The 22,847-nt window shown below is 47.2% G+C and overlaps 1 protein-coding gene across 1 annotated transcript; it reads right to left on the bottom strand.

Annotated features, from left to right (window-relative positions):
- Window positions 1-8,838: 8,838 nt before the first annotated feature.
- Window positions 8,839-10,020, bottom strand: LOC144504753 (somatostatin receptor type 1-like). The gene is made up of 2 exons (XM_078230496.1): window positions 9,498-10,020; window positions 8,839-9,434 (listed from the first exon to the last, which is right to left on the bottom strand). The coding sequence occupies exons 1-2, from the start codon at window positions 10,018-10,020 to the stop codon at window positions 8,839-8,841; spliced, it is 1,119 nt and encodes a 372-aa protein (XP_078086622.1).
- Window positions 10,021-22,847: the final 12,827 nt, after the last annotated feature.

Genomic DNA, 22,847 nt, shown 5'->3' with positions numbered 1-22,847 from the left:
GGAACTAAGGGGAATTTAAACTGGCCAATCCACCTAACCTGCAAATCTTTGGACACTAAGGAACAATTTAACATGCCCAATCCACCTAACTTGCACATCTTTGAACTGCAGGAGGAAACCCCACGCAGACACGGGGAGAACATATAGACTCCACACAGACAGTCACCTGTGGCTGAAATTGAACCCGGGTCCCTGGCGCTGTGAAGCAGCAGCGCTAACCACTGTGCCACCGTGCTGCCCCTCTCTAACATAACATCAGTGTTGAAATATTCTGCAGGAAGCGTTTTTGCTCATTTAGATTCCTTGCACTGATACATTCACCCTGGAGGGATTGGGGATAATCAACCCTGCAGCCTCCTCGTGGTCGACATTGAGTGACCTCTGTTAGAAACGTAAGTATTTGTGGATCTCAGCTGAAACTAGGGTTCAAAGCAACAGTGACAACCTCGCACTGTTGGCATAGATGAATTTCAACCACTACGCTTCTGACAATGCAGTCCTCCTCAGTACTGCATTGAAGATTTGCTTGGCATATCTTCAAATCCCCTGCTAGGAAGGTTGCATCCACGACCGTTTGATTTAGAATTGAGACTGCTACCAAGTGTGTCAAATCAGCATTCTCAAAACTCACCGACTCCGCTTGTTAACTTAACAGAATTCATTACAAGCAGCACCAGCACCACAGACTGCTTTTATTTTTATACTTTTGATAAAAAAAACAAAAGGAATCCCAAAGCAGATGACTGCCATGTTCACTTCGTAATAATAGCCTGTTCGGGTACACTGAGGGAGAATTTAGCACGGCCAATGCACATAACCAGCACGTCTTGTGGACTGAGGGAGAAAACCAGAGCACCCAGATTGTAAACGCTACAGATAATGATTTTCCAGAACAATCATAAACAGAAAAAAGTCCAGTGCCCTGTTGTTAGATGTAGTTACGGAGATATGAACTGTCTTGTGACTCAGTGGGTAAAGTTTTAAAAGTTTATTTATTATCATAGAATCCTACAGTGCAGAACGAGGTCATTTGGCCTATCGAATCTGCACCCACCACAATCCCACCCAGGCCCCATCCCCATAGGCCCACGTATTTACCCTGCTAATCCCGACACGAAGAGGCAATTTACCACGGCCAATTTACCACCTAACCAGCATGTCTTCGGATTGTGGGAGGAAACCCACGCAGACACAGGGAGAATGTGCAAACTCCACGCAGACAGTGACCAAGCTGGGAATTGAACTCGGGTCCCTGGTGCTATGAGGCAGCAGTGCTAAACCACTGTGCCACCGTGCCGCCCAAATGTGTCACAAGTAGTCTTATATTAACACTGCAATGAAGTCGCTGTGAAAATCCCCCAGCCGCCACACTCCGGCGTCTGTTCGGGCACACCAAGGGAGAACTTAGAATGGCCAATGCACATTACCAGCACGTCTTTCGGACTATGGGAGGAAACCGGAGCACCCGGATTGTAAATGGTACAGATAATGATTTTCCAGAACAAACATAAACAGGAGAAGAAAACCCAGTGCCTTGTTGTTGGATCTGGTAATGGAGATATGAACTGATTTGTGACTCAGTGGATAAAGTTTTTAAAGTTGATTTAGTAGTGTTACAAGTAAGCTCACATTAACACTGCAATGAAGTTACTGTGAAAATTCCCTAGCCGCCACACTCCGACACCTGCTCGGGTACACTGAGGGAGAATTTAGCACGGCCAATGCACCTAACCAGCACGCCTTTCGGACTGTGGGAGGAAACTGGAGCACCTGGAGAAAACCCATGCAGACCGGTAGGGCGGCACGGTAGCACAGTGGTTAGCACTGCTGCCTCACAGCTCCACGGACCTGGGTTCGATTCCCGGCTTGGGTCACTGCCTGTGTGCAGTTTGCACATTCTCCTCGTGTCTGCGTGGGTTTCCTCCGGGTGCTCCGGTTTCCTCCCACAGTCCAAAGATGTGCGGGTTAGGTTGATTGGCTATGCTAAAATTGCCCTTAGTGTTCTGAGATGCATAGGTTAGAGGGATTAGTGGGTAAAATATGTAGGGGTATGGGGGTAGGGCCTGGGTGGGATTGTGGTCGGTGCAGACTCGATGGGCCAAATGGCCTCTTTCTGTGCTGTAGGGATTCTATGATTCAGACACGGGGAGAACGTGCAGACTCCACACAGACAGCGACCCGAGAATATGTTTGAAGAATATGTGCCTTGCTGTTCTCCATTGTTACTGAATATCAGACACAACATTCAGAGGTAGAAAAGAAAGAGAAACTGAGCCTGTTTCTGCAGCCACCATTTATTATTTGTATTGATTGTCAAACAGAAAGACGTATATCGATTAATAAGCTGCTTTTATTTTTCAAGATCACAACATGAGTTCTAAAATAAACGACGGTTAACTCTTGTCTGAAACCCATGGGTCAACTAATCAAATGAAGTCGCTGAGAGGAATTTAGAAACACTGCCTGCATTTATTTTTATCTCAAACTTTAAAAAAAAATTAATCAAGTTTTTAACCGACATATTTACGTGGACCACATACACAGTATGAACTACGCATAAGCCAAGACGGTAACTGATGTCATTTTCCCGTATGCGACAATTGCGTTATATTGTAACGCAAACAGTAAAATTGAAAAGGAAACATCAAAATCTTTGAAAACATTCAAGTAATTATCACCTCACGCTTCCAGATATAACTGGAAAATGAACAAATAAGGTCAGAAATGGACACAATGCAGCATATATGCAAAAAACACAAATGCAGTAGTTGCAGTTTTGCCCTGTTGGTCAACAAAGAGTATTTTGAGAAACAGACCCACACTACTTGTGTTCAACAAGTCAATAAAGACTTGCTTTTATATAGCGCCTTTCACAACCTCCGGATGCTTTACTGCTAATTAAGTACTTCTGAACTGTAGGCACCGTTATAATGTCGGTAATGCGGCAACCAATTTGTACACAGCAAGGTTGCACTAGCCAGAAGTGACGATGGCCAGATGATCCATTGTTGTGCTGTCGATGCAATTATGAAAATTAGCCAGGACATCAGAAATAGCTCCGGCACTCATCTGCAAAGTAGCATCATGGCATCCTTTTAAGTTAACTTGAGAGGGCCTGAATCTAACACCTCTTCAGAACAATGATGCCTCCAAGTTCATTGTGTGCTGGACCACATTGTCAGTCTAGATTGTTACACAAAGGTCTCTGGAGTGGGATTTGAACCCGCGCTTTCTGTTTCAAAAGGCAAACATCCTACTCATAGAATCCCTACAGGCAGAAGCAGACCACTCAGCCCATTGAGTCTGCACCAACCACAATCCCACCTAGGCCCTATCCCCATAACCCCATGCATTTAGCCTAGTGAGTCCCCCTGACACTAAGGGGCAATTTTAGCATGGCCAACCAACCTAAACCGCACCTCTTTGGACTGTGGGAGGAAACTGGAGCACCCGGAGGAAACCCACGCAGACACGGGGAGAATGTGCAAACTCCACACAGACAGTCAACCGAGTCCGGAATCGAACCCGGGCCCCTGGCACTGTGAGGTCGCGGTGCTAATCACTGTACTCATTGAATCCCCATTGACTCTTTCCAACTGATAAAGGGGAGTGGAGTTGGTGGTGTAGAGGTATTGTCACTGGACTAGTAATCCTGAGGCCCAGGGTAATGCTCTGGGGACCCAGGTTCGAATCCCACCACAGTGGATGGTGAAATCTGAATTCAATAAAAATCCAAAATGTCGATTGATGACCATGAAAACATTGTTGGATTGTTGTTAAAACCCATCTGGTTCATTAGTGTCCCTTTGGGGAAGGAAATCCTCCACCCTTACCTGGTCTGGCCTACATGTGAGTTGAGCAATGTGGTTGACTCTGAAATGGCTGAGCAAATTATTTAGTTCAAGGGCAATCAGGGATGGGCAATAATCAGCCAGCAATATCCATATCCCCTTAATGAATAGAAAAGTAAAATGTCCATTTATATTATCATAGCTAATTGATTTTCCATGTACTGAGTCATGAAACTTAACAGTAAATAAAATAGATAATGTATATTGTAGTGCATATTTATAAATCTTCTATTTTCCTTTGCTCATCCACCTAACCTACATATCTCAATTAATCACATAGTGAGGAAAGATTTACAACCCCGGCCTTTGACTTTATATTCTATCCATGATCGCACTATGTGCATTTTTGAAAGCTATTGTGTTCATAGAGTCATAGAATCCCCACAGCACAGGAGGCCATTCGACCAATCGAGCCTGCACCAACAACAATCCCACGCAGGCCCTATCCCCGTAACTCCACTTATTTATCCTGCTAATTCCCCCTGACACTAAGGGAGAATTTAGCATAGCCAATCCACTTAATTAGCATGTCTTTCGGAGTGTGGGAGGAAACTGGAGCACCCGGAGGAAACCCACGCAGACATGGACAGAATGAGCAAACTCCACACATACAATCACCCAAGGCCAGAATTGAACCCAGGTCCCTGGTGCTGTGAGGCAGCAGTGCTAACCACTGTGCCACCGTGCCGCCCTTGTGTTGCCCGATGAGATTCAATTTTAATTCAAATAAGTGTCGCCTTCATTAGTTTTAAGGTTTATTCATTAGTGTCACAAGTAGACTTACATTAACACTGCAATAAAGTTACTGTGAAATTTCCCTAGCCGCCACACTCCGGCACCTGTTTGGGTACACTGAGGGAGAATTTAGCATGGCCAATCCATCTAACAAGCATGTCCTTCAGAGTGTGGGAGGAAACCGGAGGAAACCCAAACAGACATGGAGAGAACATGCAGACTCCACACAGACAGTGACCCAAGCCAGGAATTGAACCTGGGTCCCTGGCGCTGTGAGGCAGCAGTGCTAACCACTCTACCACCATGCTGCCCCACTGTGCCGCCCTTTCGCCAACCGGCCGGGATAGGGTTCAGTCTTGACCCCTTGGTCATGCTGTCATATCTAACCTACAGGGTGAGGCTATTAAGCCCAGCTCCGGAGATTTCCAGAAGATATTCTGGGCTGGTAATTCAGTAAGCATTGAGAGTGCACTGCTATATCATAGGCATGGCCTTTCCGATTTAACACCATGACCAAGTCCCAGTTGACTCTCTCAGGTGGATGCTCAGATCCCAAGGCACACTTTGAAGAAAGGCAGAGCATGCCTTGCTAACTGTCATGCAACAGCTAAATCAGATGATCTTGTCATTTATTTACAAGGGGTGGGATGTTGCCGTCTGATTTATAACAGTGATTACCCGTCTAAAACATGTTGTTGGCTGGAAAGGATTTGGGAACATTCCAAAGTCTTCTTGATACAAATATGTTAGCGGCTTGTACAATAACATAACAAGCAGCAATTTCTACCTCAACGTGTCACTCAGCATCCAACCCACACTTCCATTTTTTGACATGCAATAGTTTGCTTTAGGATTAACAATAAGTTAACTGTGAAGGTTTAGTTTGTGACAGCTGAGAATTTGCCTCTAAGCTAAATATCATTCCAGGGCACATTTGGGGATATGTAAATTACATTGAGTTCAACAACTTCAGAGCTTGAACTTCCCTCACCACCTTCATTCCATTTCCATTCTATTTCATATCTTCCTTTCATCCCATTCTTTATCATCCTTCATTCTCACTTATATTTTTACACTTCCCTGTTCTCACTCTCCATCTTCACCCCCCCCTGCCCCTCCCCTCAACCCCCCTCTTCAGGGCAACTGCCACATTCTTGGGGTAGTCCCTTAACAATCTGCACCTCTATTCTGTCATTCACACATTCTGATCACTTGATGGACACTTTTAGCAGCCTTCCATATCCTCATTTACATTCATAGAATCATAGAATCCCCACAGTGCTGAAGGAGGCCATTCGGCCCATTGGGCTTCCACCAACCACAATCCCACCCAGGCCCTATTCCCATAACTCCACATATTTACTCTGTTAATCCCCTGACACTATGGTCAATTTAGCATGGCCAATTAACCTAACCCGCACATCTTTGGACTGTGGGAGGAAACCGGAGCACCCGGAGGAAACCCACGCAGACACGGGGGGAACGTGCAAACTCAGCACAGGCAGTGACCTGAGGCCAGAATTAAACCCGGGTCCCTGGCGCTGTGAGGCACTGTGCTAAGCACTTTGCCACCATGCCACCCTTTCATTCCCTTTCTCCTATTACTGCATCCCCCCCCCAACCCTCAGAGTATAAATTTCTTCTGATTTATTTAATGAAGGGTCATCCAGACTCGAAACGTTGGCTCTATTCTCTCTCCACAGATCCTGTCAGACCTGCTGAGATTTTCCAGCATTTTTTGGTTTTGTGTAAATTAGCCTACCTGCTGCATGTTAAGCTTGCATCAAAGGAGAAACACTGAAGTTACCCAGTTGCATTCATATGTAAAACCCGTGTCTTAATTCATGTAACTAATGCAATAAATATTGAGAACATAATAAGAATTAATCTTTCCTACCCAAGCATGTTTTGTGCTGACATCAAAAGTTGCCTTTAGTTCATTTGCTCCATCGTAACTGTCTAGCTGTAATCATTTCCAAGCTCTGTGCACATATTTAACTTATGGTGGGGACACTCTTCTGCTTCTTGTCATAGAATCCCTACAGTGCAAAAAGAGGCCATTCGGCCCATCGATCCTGCACTGACAACAATCCCACCCAGGCCCTATCTCCATAGCCCCACATATTTACCCCATTAATCCTTCTATCCTACGCACGCCGGGACACTAAGGGTCAATTTAGCATGGCCAATCCACCTAACCCGCACATCTTTGGACTGCGGGAGGAAACCGGAGCAAACCCACGCAGACATGAGGCGAATGTGCAAACTACACAGACAGTGACCCGAGTCGGGAATCGAACCTGGGTCCCCGGACCTGGAGGCAGCAGTGCTAACCACTGTGCCACCGTGTCATCCCACTGTGCCACCCTGCTGTCGCCGTGTCCTGGCTGTGATAGTTTTTTACATCTCTGTTCAATGGGGATATTTTGATGCGAGTCTTCAGAATACTCAGCTCTGTATATTGAATATTACAAAATCACAGAGGCACGGTGAGTGCGCAAAGCTGTGATTACAATGTCCTAGGGGTGAAGTACTCTGACATGTGACAAAATAGCTTTCACTATAGTCCAGCACTCGACATGACCGAGTAAGGGATGATCGAAAACCAGCAAAAACTATGGGGTGAGATGTACAATGCCCACCTCCCCTACTTTTCAAACAAATTTTAACCATGCGTGAACTTACAAAACAAAATCTTTTGATCAACATAGCTGGTGAATTATTCTTACAACGAGTACAATTCTGATCCGACGTGCAGTTAATAATCCAAGCTTTCTGCTCAAGAAAGTAGAATCACATTCCATCGACCCCCCGCCACACCTCCCGTAATCTTGGTCAACAGAGCAGCGCTATAGCAACAACCCGACTATATTCACTCAAGTGTCCGGCATTCAGCGATTGTGCATTTTGCATTTAAACTCGGAGCTCCATTGACTTCCCTATTTGGCGGTGGTTATACATTGGGGGGGGGGGCGGGGAGGCAGAAAGAATCTTGAGGGCTCAAATTAAATGTGATGTTGGGTTAATCCCTTAGGAGTCGGAACAGCTCACATCAATGTCAAAGCAAACTACTGCGGAGACTGGAAATCTGAACATTTAAATTAAAAGGACCAGACAATGCTGGTAAAACTCAGCAGGTCTGGCAAACAACTGTGGAGAGAGAAACAGTAAATCTTTCAGATCCTTCTTTGGATTATTTAGATCGGAAATCTTAACTTTCTTTCATTAAGATCTCAAAAAAATTAACTCCTTTTTTCATTAACATCCTGAACATTTTAACTTTTTCATTAAGATCACAAACATTTAAATACTTTTTCATTAAGATCCCAAACAGGTTAACTCTTTTATATCAAGATCCTAAACATTTTAATTCTTTTTCATTAAGATTCCAAATATTTAACTTTGTTTCATTTCGATCCCAAACCTTAACTGTTTCACTGAGATCCCCAATGTTTCTCTCCACAGATGTTGCCAGACCTGCGGAGTTTATCCAGCATTTTATTTCAACCCATAATGATGGTGAGGAGCAGTGAGAGGGGGACAGAGAAAAGGACTCACTTGGGAACACAGTATTAATCATAGAACACTGAACTACCACAACTTGTAGCAGGAACACGACGATAACTGATTACATTTTTAGTAAAATATATTTAACATGTTTCTCTTTTGATTAAAAAAAGTCAAGAGGTATTGGTGGGGGGGGGGGGGGGGGAGATATCCCAGTGTGCGTGTGATAATCCAGTGTGTATGTGTGTGATAATCCAGTGTGTATGTGTGTGATAATCCAGTGTGTGTGGTAATTCAGTGTGTGATATTCCAGTGTGTGTGATACTCCAATGTGTGATATTCCAGTGTGTGTGATACACTGGATTGATACAGTGTGTGAGACAGATAATTCCAGTGTGCCTGATACATTGGGTTGATACAGTGTGTGTATTCCAGATATTTCAGCGTGTGTGCGTGTGATACTCCAGTGTGTGTGATATTCCAGTGCGTGTCTGTGTGTGATACTCTCGTGTGTGTGATACTCCACTGTGTGCTAGTCCAAGGGTGTGTGATATTCCAGTGTGTGCTAGTCCAGGGCGTGTGATACTCCAGTGTGTGATACTCTAGTGTGTGTGATACTCTCGTGTGTGTGATACTCCACGGTGTGCTAGTCCAGGGCGTGTGATACTCCAGTGTGTGATACTCCAGCGTGTGATATTCCACTGAGTGCTAGTCCAGGGTGTGTGATACTCCAGTGTGTGCGTGCTCACAGCATGGTGGTTCTGGAGGTGCAGGTACCGTTCCTGTAGACGGGCTCGGAGGCGAGCTGGTCGGCCTGGAACTCCAACGGGCCGCACGCCCGGCTCTTGAGCGCGGCGGTGGCGGCGGCAGCGGCGCAGTAGTCGACGGGCTCCTCGGTGCCGTTCTCCAGCCAGCGGAAGCACAGGATGCGCTGGAAGGAGCGCCTGAAGTTGTCGGAGAGGAAGCCGTACAGGATGGGGTTGGCGCAGCTATTGGCGTAGCTGAGGATGAGGCACAGGTGGGTGAGGGTGGTGTCCAGGCGGGCGAGGAACACGCCGGCGAGCTGCAGCGCGTAGAAGGGCAGCCAGCACAGGACGAAGGCAGCCACCACCAGGAGCACCATGCGGGTCAGCTTGCGCTCGGAGCGGCGGCGCTGCTGCCAACCCGCCCGGAGGGCAACCCCCCTCATCTTGAGGATGATCAGGACGTAGCAGAGGCAGATGGCCCCCAGGGGCAGGAGGAAGCCCAGCAGGAAGGTGTAGAGGACGAAGGCCACCGACCAGGCGGGGCGGGGCCAGAGGAAATTGCAGACCACCCCGCCTTCTCCGGTCCCGCCGCCTTCTCCGGTCCCGCCGCCTTCTCCGGTCCCGCCGCGTTTTCCGCTCCCGCCGGCCGGGCTAGTACCGGCGAAGACGATGATGGGCAGAATGACGAGCAGCGAGAGCAGCCAGACGGCCAGGTTGATGAGCTTGGCCACGCTGGGGCGGCGGTAGCGGGCTGCCTTGATGGGGTGAACCACGGCCACGTAGCGGTCCACGCTCAGCACGGTCAGGCAGAAGACGCTGGTGAACTGGTTGATTCCGTCCACACTCAGCACGGCCCGGCACAGCAGCGGGCCGAATGGCCAGCGCCGCAGAGCCGCCGACACGGCCAGGAAAGGCACACTCAGCATGAACAGCTCGTCCGCGATCGCCAGGTTCAGGATGTAGATGTTGGTCGCTGTCCGCATCTTGGCGTAGCGCAGGATGACAAAGATCACCATGGAGTTCCCCGCCAGCCCCACCAGGCACACCAGCGCGTACACCGACTGCACCAGCACCGTGCCAGCCCCCAGCTGCCCCCCCTCTGCCCACACAGAGTCCGACTGGTTAGAGGGCATCCACTCCGACTCATTGGCCAGCTCCCCGGGCACCTGCAGGCTGCCCATCCCCTGCCCCAGTAATCCCCTGCCCGTCTCCCTGCCCCAGCTCCCCCTGCCCCTCTCCCTGCCCCAGCTCCCCCTGCCCCTCTCCCTGCCCCAGCTCCCCCTACCCCTCTCCCTGCCCCAGTAATCCCCCTGCCCCTCTCCCTGCCCCAGTAATCCCCCTGCCCCTCTCCCTGCCCCAGTAATTCCCCTGCCCCTCTCCCTGCCCCAGTAATCCCCCTGCCTCAGTAATCTCCCTGCCCCAGCTCTCCCTGCCCCTCTCCCTGCCCCAGTAATCCCCCTGCCCCAGTAATCCCCCTGCCCCAGTAATCCCCTTGCCCCAGCTCCCCCTGGCCCTCTCCCTGCCCCAGCTCCCCCTCTCCCTGCCCCAGCAATCCCCCTGCCCCAGCTCCCCTGCCCCTCTCCCTGCCCCAGCTCTCCCTGCCCCTCTCCCTGCCCCAGTAATCCCCCTGTCCCAGTAATCCCCCTGCCCCAGCTCCCCCTGCCCTTCTCCCCCTGCCCCAGCTCCCCCTGCCCCTCTCCCTGCCCCACCTAACACTGCAACTATCCCCCTTCTTCCCCCCTCTTTCTTTCCCCCTCTCCTCTTTCCTCCTCTCCTCTCTCTTCTCTTTCCCCTACTCTCCCCCCTCCCCTTACTCACTCTCTGTAATGATCATCCTCTCAGACTGAGCACAGAGCGGAGAGAGAGAGAGAGCGAGAGTGCTCAGACACAGCCCTGGCAGCAGACTGTGTGTGTGAGTGAGTGAGTGCAATGCGGTTACTGGGCTCCAGTTCTCTCTATCTCCCCACCAACCCCCCCCCCCCCCCCCCCACTCTCTCTCTCCCTCTCTTTCTCTTTCTCTCTATCTCTCACTCTCTCTCCCTTTCTCTCCCCCTTCCTCTCTCTCTCTTTCTTTCTCTCTCCCTCTCCTATCTCCTCTCCTTTCTCATGCCCTCTCTCCTCTTTCCCTCCCTCTCTCCCCTTCCTCTCTTTCTCTCTCCCTCTCTCTCTCCTTCTATCTATCTCTCTCTCCTCCTCCTCTCTCCCTCCCTCTCTCTCCCCCCCCCCCATTCTCTCTTTCTTTCTCTCTCCCTCTCTCACTCTCCTCTCTCTGTTCCCTCTTCCTCTCTTTCTCCTCTCTTCCTCCTTCCCCTCGCTCTCCCCTCTCCGCCTTCCTCTCTCTCTGTCTTTCTCACTTCCTCTCTCTTCTTCTATCTCTCTCTCCCCCCCCCCTATCTCCCCCCCTCTCTGTCTCTCCTCTCTGTCTCTGTCTCTCTCTCTCCCTCTCTCCCCACCTCTGTCTCTCCTTCTCCCTACCTCCCCCTCTCTCCTCTATCCCTCTTTCCCTCCCTCTTTCTCTCCTCTCTCCCCCCCCCCCCCCTCTCCTTCTCTCGGTAAGTGGCTGAAGAATTATTCTCTCTTCCTATTTCCCCCTCCCTCCCCCTCTTCCTCTCTATCTCATTCTATCTCCTTTTCTCTTTATCTCTCTCTCTCCTTTTCTCCTTCTTTCTCTAATTCACTAATTAAATGCCAGGACCTGAGGAATGAATAATTCTCAATTCAAGGGGAAATTAGCTGCAGCCCTGAGGCATCCACTCAGCTTCCCACTGCCTTGAATCACAACTTTTCAATCCCTTACCTACCTTACACCCAACCTCTCCCTTAACCCCCAACTCCCCCTTTCCCCCCCAACTCCCCCTTATCCATCTTATCCCTTTACCTCCCAACCCCCCTTACCCCGCAATTCCCACTTACCGCCCACCCATCCGTGTCTCCTAATAAAACAAATAACAGGCTATCCGATGCACCAGTGGAAATCCATTCTGGAGAGGCAAATTTGAGGTTCCTCTCCCCTCAGGGTAGCTTTTAAAATATATCTCTTGCATGAAATACTCCGGGACAAATATTCACCCTGAATTTCAGGGGCTGCGTTTTGAACCAGGCACCCAGCAACCCCCATTGGACCCATGAGGGACCTCCGACCAAGAATGGGATTGGAAATAGGGGATCCAGACTTCCTGTCCCAGAGTCAGCAGGAGGCCATTCTGCCCAACTCCAGCAGACACACAGCACTGGCACCCCATTCTGTTGGCTGTAATCTATTCCCCGCCTCCCACCCCTCCGGGTCATTTGTGTTTAAGAGTTTATTTGAGGTTTATTGCATCGAAGAATTTCCCCCTGAATTGAGAATTAACACGTTAACCTCAGCTCAACTTATTGCACTTTCATGGAGTTGCGGAGGTGGCGGAGGAGGGGGGGGAGGGGGGAGAGGGGGAGATGGGGGGAGGGTCGGAAGTTGCGGGGGTAAGGATATTCCTGCTACCTTAGGAGTTGGAAACTTTGTGAAGGTCTACAGCAGTGCTGAAAATCTAGGAAATAAAGTAAAAAGCCATAAAGAGTACTTCAAAGCTCCGGAGCCAAGTTTCCCCTGAGGCTATTTTTCATAATTTTGTTTAATTCATTCATGGGCATTGCTGGCTGGCCAGCATTTATTGCCCATTCTAGTTGCCCTTGTTCAGAGGGCGGTTGAGAGTCAACCACATTGCTGTGGCTCTGGAGCCACATGTAGGCCAGACCAGGTAAGGACGGCAGATTTCCTTCCCTAAAGGGCATTAGTGAACCAGATGGGTTTTTCCAACAATTGACAACTGGTTTCAGGGTCATCCATAGATTCTTAATTCCAGATATTTTTTATTGAATTCAAATTCCACCATCTGCCGTGGTGGGATTAGAACACAGGTTCCCAGAACATTAGTTGAGTTTCTGGATTAATAGTCTAGCGATAATACCACTAGGCCATCGCCTCCCCTATGTTCTCTGTGTGTCACGCTCAATACTCAAACAGGACTTTGTCTACTTTTTTTCCCTGTCCAGACAATGTGGTTGAATGAAAAAACTACATTGAACTGGGTGAGTGGCTTGTTAGCCAGTCTGTGGACATTTAAGAGTCAACCACATTGCTGTGGTTCGAGGGTCACATGGAGGCCAGACCGGGTAAAGGCAGCAGATTTCCTTCCATAAAGGACATTAGTGAACCAGATGGATTTTTATGACAATCAATTTTTAATTCCAGATTTTTATTGAATTCAAATTTCACCATCTGCCATGGTGGGATTTGCATCCAGAACATGACCCTGGGTCTGTGGCGTACTAGCCCAGCGACAATACCACTGCGCCACTGGCTCCTGTTAGGGGCCAGATCAGAAACTCCAACGTATATCATGAAGTTAGCCTGGACCCCAACTTTATTTGATTTTGGCATTAATGTGAGCATAAGGTGTTTCACTCCAGTTTTTATTCTATTGATCCGCTAGGTAGTTTTTATTAAAATAAACTTTATTCAAGAACACAGTTAGAATATGACAGAAAGAATGAGCATAACTTTTACCAGTTGAAATACGTAAACATGACAAAGTATCTTCATGGCTAGCTATCTCTACAGTTCCAATTTAGGCAATATCCCCATAGACATACATCCTTCTTCAGAACCTTTTGGCACCAAAAAAATATATTGTCACGTGAATCATAGAATCCCACAGTGCAGAAGGAGGCCGTTTGGCCCTTTGGGTCTGCATTGACAACAACCCCAGCCTGTCCCCATAACCCTGCGTATTTACCCAGCTAATCCCCCTGACACTAGGGGACAATTTAGCATGGCCAATCCACCTAACCGACACATCTTTGGACTGTGGGATGAAACCGGAGCACCCGGAAGAAACCCACGCAGACAACGTGCAAACTCCACACAGTCACTTGAGGCCGGAATTGAACCCGGGTCTCTGGCACTGTGAGGTAGCAATGCTAACCACTGTGCCACCATGCCATCAATGCTAGATTTCCAACCTTTTAACCTCTCTGGACAGATACAGAAAGAGACCTGCCTTCTGACTCCCAGACAGCAGTTTCCAGAGAAAGATCTAACTTCAAGCAGCAGAACCTCAGAGAAAGAGACCTATTTTCTGGCAGATCCCAGTCTCCAACCTCCAGAGAGAGAAAGAGACAGACAGAAAGCAATCCTTCACTCTGTCGATCCCAACAGCAACTGAGCTGGCTTTCTCTCTGTGAGCCTAGCCTCATCCAGTCACATGACTTTCCCTGCCAAAACCTGAATCAAGCCCTACTCTGAAACCTCCCCAGACAATAACACTAAAATATCAACCCTGCATTAGTCTGGATTAGAACAAACGTATTAACAATTAAGATCAATTATGCTGCAGTAACAACATGGGTTGCTGGGTACAAACAAAGTGGCGCTGATAATAAAACAAACTGCTAAAACAAATTCTGCACAAGAAACATGACACAAATATATTTCTTAAAGGCACAGTATCATTACAATCCCCCTGCAGGAGACACAGCTCTCCTTCAGACACCAACCAGCTAACCCCTTCCCAGTGGAGAAGCTCCCAGACACCGGACAGAGCTCAGGTGGAGAAGTCCCCCTACGGTTCCACATGTCTTTCCCAAGAAGATGTAGAAAGGGGCCAACAAAGGGGAGGATGAGGGGTGACCTAATAGAGGTGTATAAAATTATGAAAGGCATTGATAGGGTGAACGGTGGGAAGCTTTCTCCCAGGTCGGTGGTGACGTTCACAAGGGGTCATAGGTTCAAGGTGAGGTGGGGGGGGGAGGTTTAACACGGATATCAGAAGGACGTATTTTACGCAGAGGGTGGTGGGGGCCTGGAATGCGCTGCCGGGCAAGGTGGTGGAGGCGGACACACTGGGAACATTTAAGACTTATCTAGATAGCCACATGAACGGAATGGGAATGGAGGGATACAAAAGAATGGTCTAGTTTGGACCAGGGAGCGGCGCGGGCTTGGAGGGCCGAAGGGCCTGTTCCTGTGCTGTATTGTTCTTTGTTCTTTGTAACAAATGCAGTGGGTGCTGGAGGTGGGATAAGGTGTGGCTGCTGGAGTGGTACGGGTGTTTCCAAGAGCAGGAACAAACATCAGGTTGGATTTTCCATCCCAAGACCGGAAATTCCCACCCAAGGTCAATGGACTTTTAAATGGTCTGCCAAATTTTACACCCATCTGCGATGATGCCCGCTGTCGGCGGGACTGGAAAATCTACTGTCTGCGCTTCCCGCCAGCTAACTCATGCAAGGCCTTCACTTACAACTGGGAGGATTCAGATATCTGAGGAGTTTCCATTGGCAGTGAGAAAACTTTCAATAACACCTTCCGAAGCTGTGGGCTCAACCGCCAGTAGCAGAACAGAGGCAACAGACACTTGGGAACACCACAGCCTTCAGGTTCCCCTCCAGTCCACACACCATCCTGAATTGGAAGCATATTGGCCATTCCTTTACTGTTGCTGGGTCAAAATCCTGGAACTCCCTCCCTGACAGCACTGTGGTGTACCTACACCTCATGGACCGCAGCAGTTCAAGAAGGCGGTTCGACACCACCTTCTCAAGGGCAATTAGAGATGGGCAATAAATGCTGGCCTAGCCAGTAATGGCCACATGCAATGAAATAATTAAAAAGAAGTCAGCTATTGGTCTGTCTTTGCAATAAATGGAGGTTTTTTATTAAAGAACAAAGAAAGAACAAAGAAAAGTACAGCACAGGAGCAGGCCCTTTGGCCCTCCAAGCCTGCGCTGATCTGTGCGCTAACTAAACTAAAGGCCCTAACTAAACTAAAAAAAAACTTCTCCCTTTACTTGGTCCGTATTCCTCTCTTCCCTCCCTATTCATGTACCCATCCTGATGCCTCTTAAATGTTGCTAATGTGCCTGCTTCCACCATCTCCCCTGGCAGCGTGTTCCAGGTACCCACCACTCTGCGTGAAAAACTTCCTTCACACATCTCCCTTAAACTTTCCTCCTCTCACCTTGAACCCCTGCCTCCTTGTACCTGACACTTCCACCCTGGGAAAAAGCCTCTGACTCTGCACTCTGTCTATACCTCTCATAATTTTGTACACCCCCCTCAGCCTCCGTCTTTCCAGTGAAAACAATCCTAGTTGGTCCTCTCCTCATAGCCAACATCCCTCGAGACCAGGCAACATTCTGGTGAACCTTCTTTGCACTCTCTCCAAAGCTTCCACATCCTTCTGGTAGTGTGGCGACCAGAACTGCATGCAATGTGTACAAATGCAACCTAACCAAGATTTCCTATCGCTGTGACATGATTTCCCAACTCTTGTACTCAATGCCCGGGCTGATGAACGAAAGCATGCCATATGCCTTCTTAACTATCTTGGCCACCCATGTTGCCAGCTGATATGGAGAGAGACCAACATGGACATGTCGGTATAGTTAACTTAGAGTCCAGTAAAATCAACTGCCATCCAATATTGTGATTTGGAGATGCCGGTGTTGGACTGGGGTAAGCACAGTAAGAAGTCTCACAACACCAGGTTAAAGTCCAACAGGTTTATTTGGTATCACGAGCTTCAGCCTCGGAGCAGGATTCAGCCTTCGATCTTTGGGTAAACGTTCTCCAAGGCGGCCTTCAAGACACATGACAACGCAGAATCGCTGAGCAGAAACTGATAGCCAAGTTCCGCATGCATGAGGATGGCCTCAACCGGAATCTTGAGTTCTAGTCACAGTACGTGTAACCCCTACCATTTGGCCTGGGCTTGCAAAATCCTACTAACTGTCCTGGCTTGAGACAATTCACACCTCTTTAACCTCTGATTATCCCTCTCTCCACTCGCACTGTTTGTACCTGTAAAGACTTGATTACTTGTTAAGACCCGCTTTCCAATCATTATCTTGCAATTGAGTCTTTGTCTATATATACCTTGTTTGTGACATGGCAACTCTCCACTCACCTGATGAAGGAGCAGCGCTCCGAAAGCTTATGATTCCAAATAAACCTGTTGGACTTTAACCTGGTGTTGTGAGACTTCTTACTGTTTCCAATATTGTGGCAAATACAATTAAATTCAAGTTCTCCAAGCCCTCAATATTAATATCATAATCCCATTAGCAGTCCCTGAGGTCCTGCCAGAGCCGTGTCCTGCCTTGGGATGAAAAATCTTCATATCCCTTTCAGATTGGGGATTCACCCAGACCGTTTGAGAAGGAGGATTAACTGAAGCATTGGCTTCCATTTATTTTCCAATTGAATGGGAAGCTGAAGTGAGATGTGATTTTTCACACTAATCATAAAACCTTCACAAACAAAAGAGTTCCGGAATGCGCGATTTTGGTAAAAGTTGATCGGTTAATTATAGCACAGAAGGTCTCATCCAATTGCTACGTGACTCCAATAACCACGCACGTTGGCTGCCGGCCTTTTTCAAATATGAGTGAGTGCTTTATCTTGTAACACACAATGAAATGAAAAAAAAAGTAATTGAGGTTGGAGACTTTCAGCATGTTAGACAATGGCTGGGAGGTTATTTGAGCCACTTTTCCTGGTTAGAGGCACACTGACATTCACATGAGAGTCTATGAGGGTCATGGTTACTTTGTGATTCCTGTTCCCCATGGATACATATCAATGAAGCTACTCAAATGCAGCTTTCTAAAACACCTCATTTTCTTCAAGGCACTTCCTGGAGTATGGCTCGCTATTATCTTAAGTGGAATTTATGTTCTTCAATGCTGGATCCAGTTATTAACCTTAAATAACCTGGTCATACCATGGTGTGAATGCATTAACTGCCTCTCCATCACCATTTTTCAGTGTTGGCATTATCACAATTGGTTATAAATAAAGTGAAGAAGGAATGGTGCCAAAGGTGTACTTATAAAGGCAAGATTGACAGGCTAAGGGGAGGCAATGGCCTCGTGGTATTATCGCTGGAATATTAATCCAGAAACTCAGCTAATGACCTGGGTTCGAATCCAACCATGGCAGATGGTGGAATTTGAATTCAATAAAAAGAAAGTATCCAGAATTAAAAATCTACTGATGACCATGAAACCATTGGTGATTGTCAGGGGAAAAACCCATCTGGTTCACTCATGTCCTTTACGGAAGGAAATTTACCCAGTCTGGCCTACCTAATAGAGGTCTTCAAAATTTTGAAAGGTTTCAATAGACTGGATACAGAGACAATGGGCAGGATTTTCCAGCCTCGCCTGCCGCCAGGATCGTCCAGTCCCACTGACGGTCAATGGACCTTTTGGCTGGTTTGCCGCATTTACCGCAGTGTGCCCCCGCTGGAAAATCCCAGCCAATGTTTCTTTTTGTGGGGAAAAGCGTTAACTATATAATATAAAATAGTCACCAAGGAATCCAATAGGGAATTCCAAAGGGATGGTCTTCTTCCAAAGACTGATAAGAACATGGACATCGCTAACACAGATGGAAGTGAATAGAATGGGAACATGTAAGGGGAAGTTAGACACACACGTGACAGAGAAGGGAATAGAGGGTTACAATAATAGATTTAATATATACTGGCATTGGAGGCAGTCCAGAGTAGGTCCAATCTGTTGATACCAGGTATGGAGGGATTTTTTTATGAGGAGAGGTTGAGTAGGTTGGGTCTGTACTCATTGGAGTTTAGAAGAATGAGAGGTGACCTTATTGAGACAAGTTGGATTCTCAGTGGGCTTGACAAGGTAGATGCTGAGAGGTTGTTCCCCCTTGTGGGAGAGTCTAGGACCAGAAGGCATAATCTAGGAGTAAGGAGTCACCCATTTAAGACAGAGATGAGGAGGAATTTCTTCTCTCAGAGGGTAGTAAATCTGTGGAATTCTTTACCCCAGAGGGCTGTAGAGGCTGGGTCACTAAGTATGTTCAATGTTGAGATGGACAGATTTTTAATCAGTAAGGGAATTGAGGTATATGGGATAAGGTGGGAAAGTGGAGTTGAGGATTATCATATCAGATCAGTCATGTACTCATTGAATGATGGAGCAGACTCGATGGGCTGAATAGCCTTCTTCTGACCCTACATCTCATGGGGGTGAAATTTCCTGTTCTGCCCTCCACGGGAGTCGTAGTGGGCAAGGTGCGGACCATGGAAAGGCGGGACTTTCAGGTTTTGGGGCAAGCACGGCCAGAAAATCCCACCCATGGTCTTTTGGGAGGAGGTTTGAGTGCTGCTTAAATGCCGTCATGGAGTGGTTGGGCTGAATTTGCCTATTTCCGTGACGTATATCCTATCCTACCCAGCTTGACTTAAAAATTGGATTCTCAGGATCGGGATTTTATTACAAGAACCTGCTTGTATGTTGGGGATCATCGAAGTTTTAGTGAGTGAGTCACTGTGCCTGATTATTCTCAATAACTTGAAAAGCTGCTTATTTACGTAGGCTTTGTTGAAGTGTCTTTCCTACCAGAGGGAGCATAGACCATCTGTGTTTGAGCAGTCAACATGCATAGAGAAATGTCAGTAATGATATGAATCATCAATAATACTTTATTAAATATTGAACTCCAGATTGGTGACAGCCACTCAGCACTTTCTGCTCATCACATTGGCACATTACTGCTTTATAAAATAATTGCCGTACATAATTTTCATTTGTAGTAAAAGAATATAAATCTCCTTTTGACAGATTAAGAAAAGCAATAAAGTCTAAAAAAAAATACTGTTGGGGTTAACATCGAATATAACTTCACATTCTTATTTGACAAGCTTTCATTTACATTTTAAACTGAAGGTGCTATTTTTTGGACTGACCATTGCTAGGTGGCACAACGGTTAGCACTGCTGCCTCACAGCGCGAGGGACCAGGGTTCAATTCCCGGCTTGGGTCACTGTCTGTGTGGAGGTTTGCACATTCTCCTGATGCCTGCGTGGGTTTCCCCCGGCTGTTTAAATTTAAAGTTTGCATCTTGTAAAATTATACCCAGCACATCAGATGCACAAGTTTCAGGTATCATTTCAAACATTATACAAGTTCAAAGATATTCAAATGCAGTCCACTTTCTGGTTTCCACCCACAGTTTGAAAGAGGTGCTGGTTAGGTGCATTGGCCATGCTAAATTCTCCCTCAGTTTACCCGAACAGGCACCGGAGTGTGGCAACGAGGGGATTTTCACAGTAACTTCATTGTTAATGTAAGCCTACTAGTGACACAAATAACTAACATTAACTTAAAAACTCGACTATGTTGTGATGGAAGAGAATCTAACCCTGTATGTATTTTTAAATAAAATATATCTTTACTGTTGTTTCTTATTTTTAAACTGAATTAGAAGTTTAATGTTTATTTATTAGTGTCGCAAGTAGGCTTACATTAACACTGCAATGAAGTGACTCTGAAAATCCCCGAGTTGCCACACTCCGACACTGTTTGGGTACACTGAGGGAGAATTTAGCATGGCCAATGCACCTAATCAGCACAACTTTTGGATTGTGGGAGGCAACCAGAGCACCCGGAGGAAACCCATGCAGATACGGGGAGAATGTGCAGACTCCTTATCGACAGTGACCGGTGACCATCATCTCACGTGAGAACACCATCCACCAGGTACACGGTACATACTCTTGCAACTCGGCCAACGTTGTCTACCTGATACGCTGCAAGAAAGGATGTCCCGAGGCATGGTACATTGGGGAAACTATGCAGACGCTGCGACAACGGATGAATGAACACCGCTCGACAATCACCAGGCAAGACTGTTCTCTTCTTGTTGGGGAGCACTTCAGCGGTCACGGGCATTCGGCCTCTGATATTCGGGTAAGCGTTCTCCAAGGCGGCCTTCGCGACACACGACAGCGCAGAGTTGCTGAGCAGAAACTGATAGCCAAGTTCCGCACACACAAGGACGGCCTCAACCGGGATATTGGGTTTATGTCACACTATTTGTAACTCCCACAGTTGCGTGGACCTGCAGAGTTTCACTGGCTGTCTTGTCTGGAGACAATACACATCTTTTTAGCCTGTCTTGATGCTCTCTCCACTCCCATTGTTTTGTTTCTTAAAGACTGGATTAGTTGTAAGTATTCGCATTCCAACCATTATTCATGTAAATTGAGTCTGTGTCTTTATAAGTTCTGTTTGTGAACAGAATTCCCACTCACCTGAAGAAGGGGCTTAGAGCCTCGAAAGCTTGTGTGGCTTTTGCTACCAAATAAACCTGTTGGACTTTAACCTGGTGTTGTTAAACTTCTTACTGTGAGGTAGCAGTGCTAACCACTGTGCCACTGTTTTTGGCTGCACGATTACCTATATGATAGCTGACCCCCAGTCTGTGAGTTATTATCCATAAACAAAATAATTAAATTCTCAGCTTCAGGAAAGTCATACCTTGTTATCTCCAAGGAGCTTCTACCAGACCACTTGGTGACTGCAGAGTCCGACCACAAAGGGAGCTACCAGAAGTAGTATTTGTCAGAACGCACTTGCTGGTGGAGTCTGTGATTCTATAAAGAAAATGAATTCCCAAACACCAGACCCTCAGCAAATAGGACCTCTCTCAACCCATAATGGTTAAGGAGCAGATGAACACAAGGCATGACTCCAAAGTGCCAGTGCTTGCTGATGAGAATGATGAGGTGTGGTGCATTGAGCTGCATGTGAGGTTGATGGTGGGGTGAACCGGAGATGGCATTTGAAGGTGCATTCACTGACCTTTACCACTCACTTAAGGTCATTGAACTTTTTTCTGGTGGGCAGCCAGGTCCTCAGGAGCAGACCTTTTGGATTGACCTCTGTGCCGAGTGCATGCGAGATTCCCCTGACTCTCTGCAGATGGGAGCCCTGACTCTGGTCTCCAGTGACAATTCCAAGCTCCTGCTCTGACCAAGACCTCAAGAAATTTCAAAGAGTTGTGAACGTAGCCCAGTCCATCGCACAAACCAGCCTCCCATCCATTGACTCTGTCTACACTTCCCGCTGCTTCAGAAAAGCAGCCAGCATAATCAAGGACTCCACGCAGCCCGGACATTCTCTCCTCCACCTTCTTCCATCAAGCAAAAGATACAAAAGTCTGAGGTCACGTACCAACTGAATCAAGAACAGCTTCTTCCCTGCTGCTGTCAGATTTTTGGTTTTACGGCCACATTTGCCCCAAGACCAGAAGATCCCACTCAAGGTCAACGGATCTTTGCATGGTCCTACCACATATTAAGCTGAGCTTTCTCTTCACCCTATTGATAACTGCAACACTATATTCTGCACCCTCTCTCCTCTATGTACTCTATGAACGGTGTGTTTTGTCTGTATAGCGCGCAAGAAACAATACTTTTCTCTGAATCCCAATACATGTGACAATAATAAATCAAATCAATTCAGTTCAACCTTACTGCAGCCAGAAAGCACCTCTCCCGTAAGGAGTACAGGCTGCCTTGAACTAACCTCCCATGCACCTGGGCCATTTGCTGAGCATTCAGCCATTGTATTTAGCACTGGGTTGCGTGTTGCATTAAGGAAAAGGCAGAATGGTGTCTGCATGTTGCAAACTTATACCTGCAAACTGACCCAATCAAATTTTTAGCCCATATGTCTTTGAAGTGACATTTTACACAAGGACCTATAGTGTCAAATTACTGCAATAAATAACATTTGACAGCCAGTCGCCTGTGAATAAAATATTAAAATGCATGAAATTTCTTATTATTAGAGGGATGACAAACTCCCTATTCATTAGAGTGGCTTATTTGCATTTTGTGCCACCCTATTTTACATCAGCTTAGTCTCTAGGTATAAGAGCCTCAAGGATTGAAACACTGGGCCTCCAGGATAAGTAAACCAGCGTTCCCAGGATTCAACTCAGTCCCCCTCGATACCAAGCCGTCCAACCATTATTTTATTTATTAATGGGACACGGGCATCGCTGGCTAGGCCAGCATTTATTGCCCATCCCTGATTGCCCTTGAGAAGATGGTGGTGAGCTGCCTTCTTGAATCGCTGCAGCCCATGGGCGGGATTTTCCAGCCACACTTGCCCAAGACTGGAAAATCCTGCCCGAGGTCAACGGACCTTT

This window comes from Mustelus asterias, chromosome 15 (genome assembly GCF_964213995.1).
Source record: "Mustelus asterias chromosome 15, sMusAst1.hap1.1, whole genome shotgun sequence".
Classification (NCBI taxonomy): Eukaryota; Metazoa; Chordata; class Chondrichthyes; order Carcharhiniformes; family Triakidae; genus Mustelus; species Mustelus asterias.
This window is presented reverse-complemented; position numbering and strand designations above follow the sequence as displayed.

Bases quoted from the DNA above. Each gene is read 5' to 3' on its own strand.
- LOC144504753 (XM_078230496.1), bottom strand. From the start codon at position 10,020: ATGGGCAGCCTGCAGGTGCCCGGGGAGCTGGCCAATGAGTCGGAGTGG. The intron at 9,435-9,497 runs GTACTAGCCCGG...GCGGGACCGGAG, and splicing joins GCCCATCATCGTCTTCGCCG to AAGGCGGCGGGACCGGAGAA.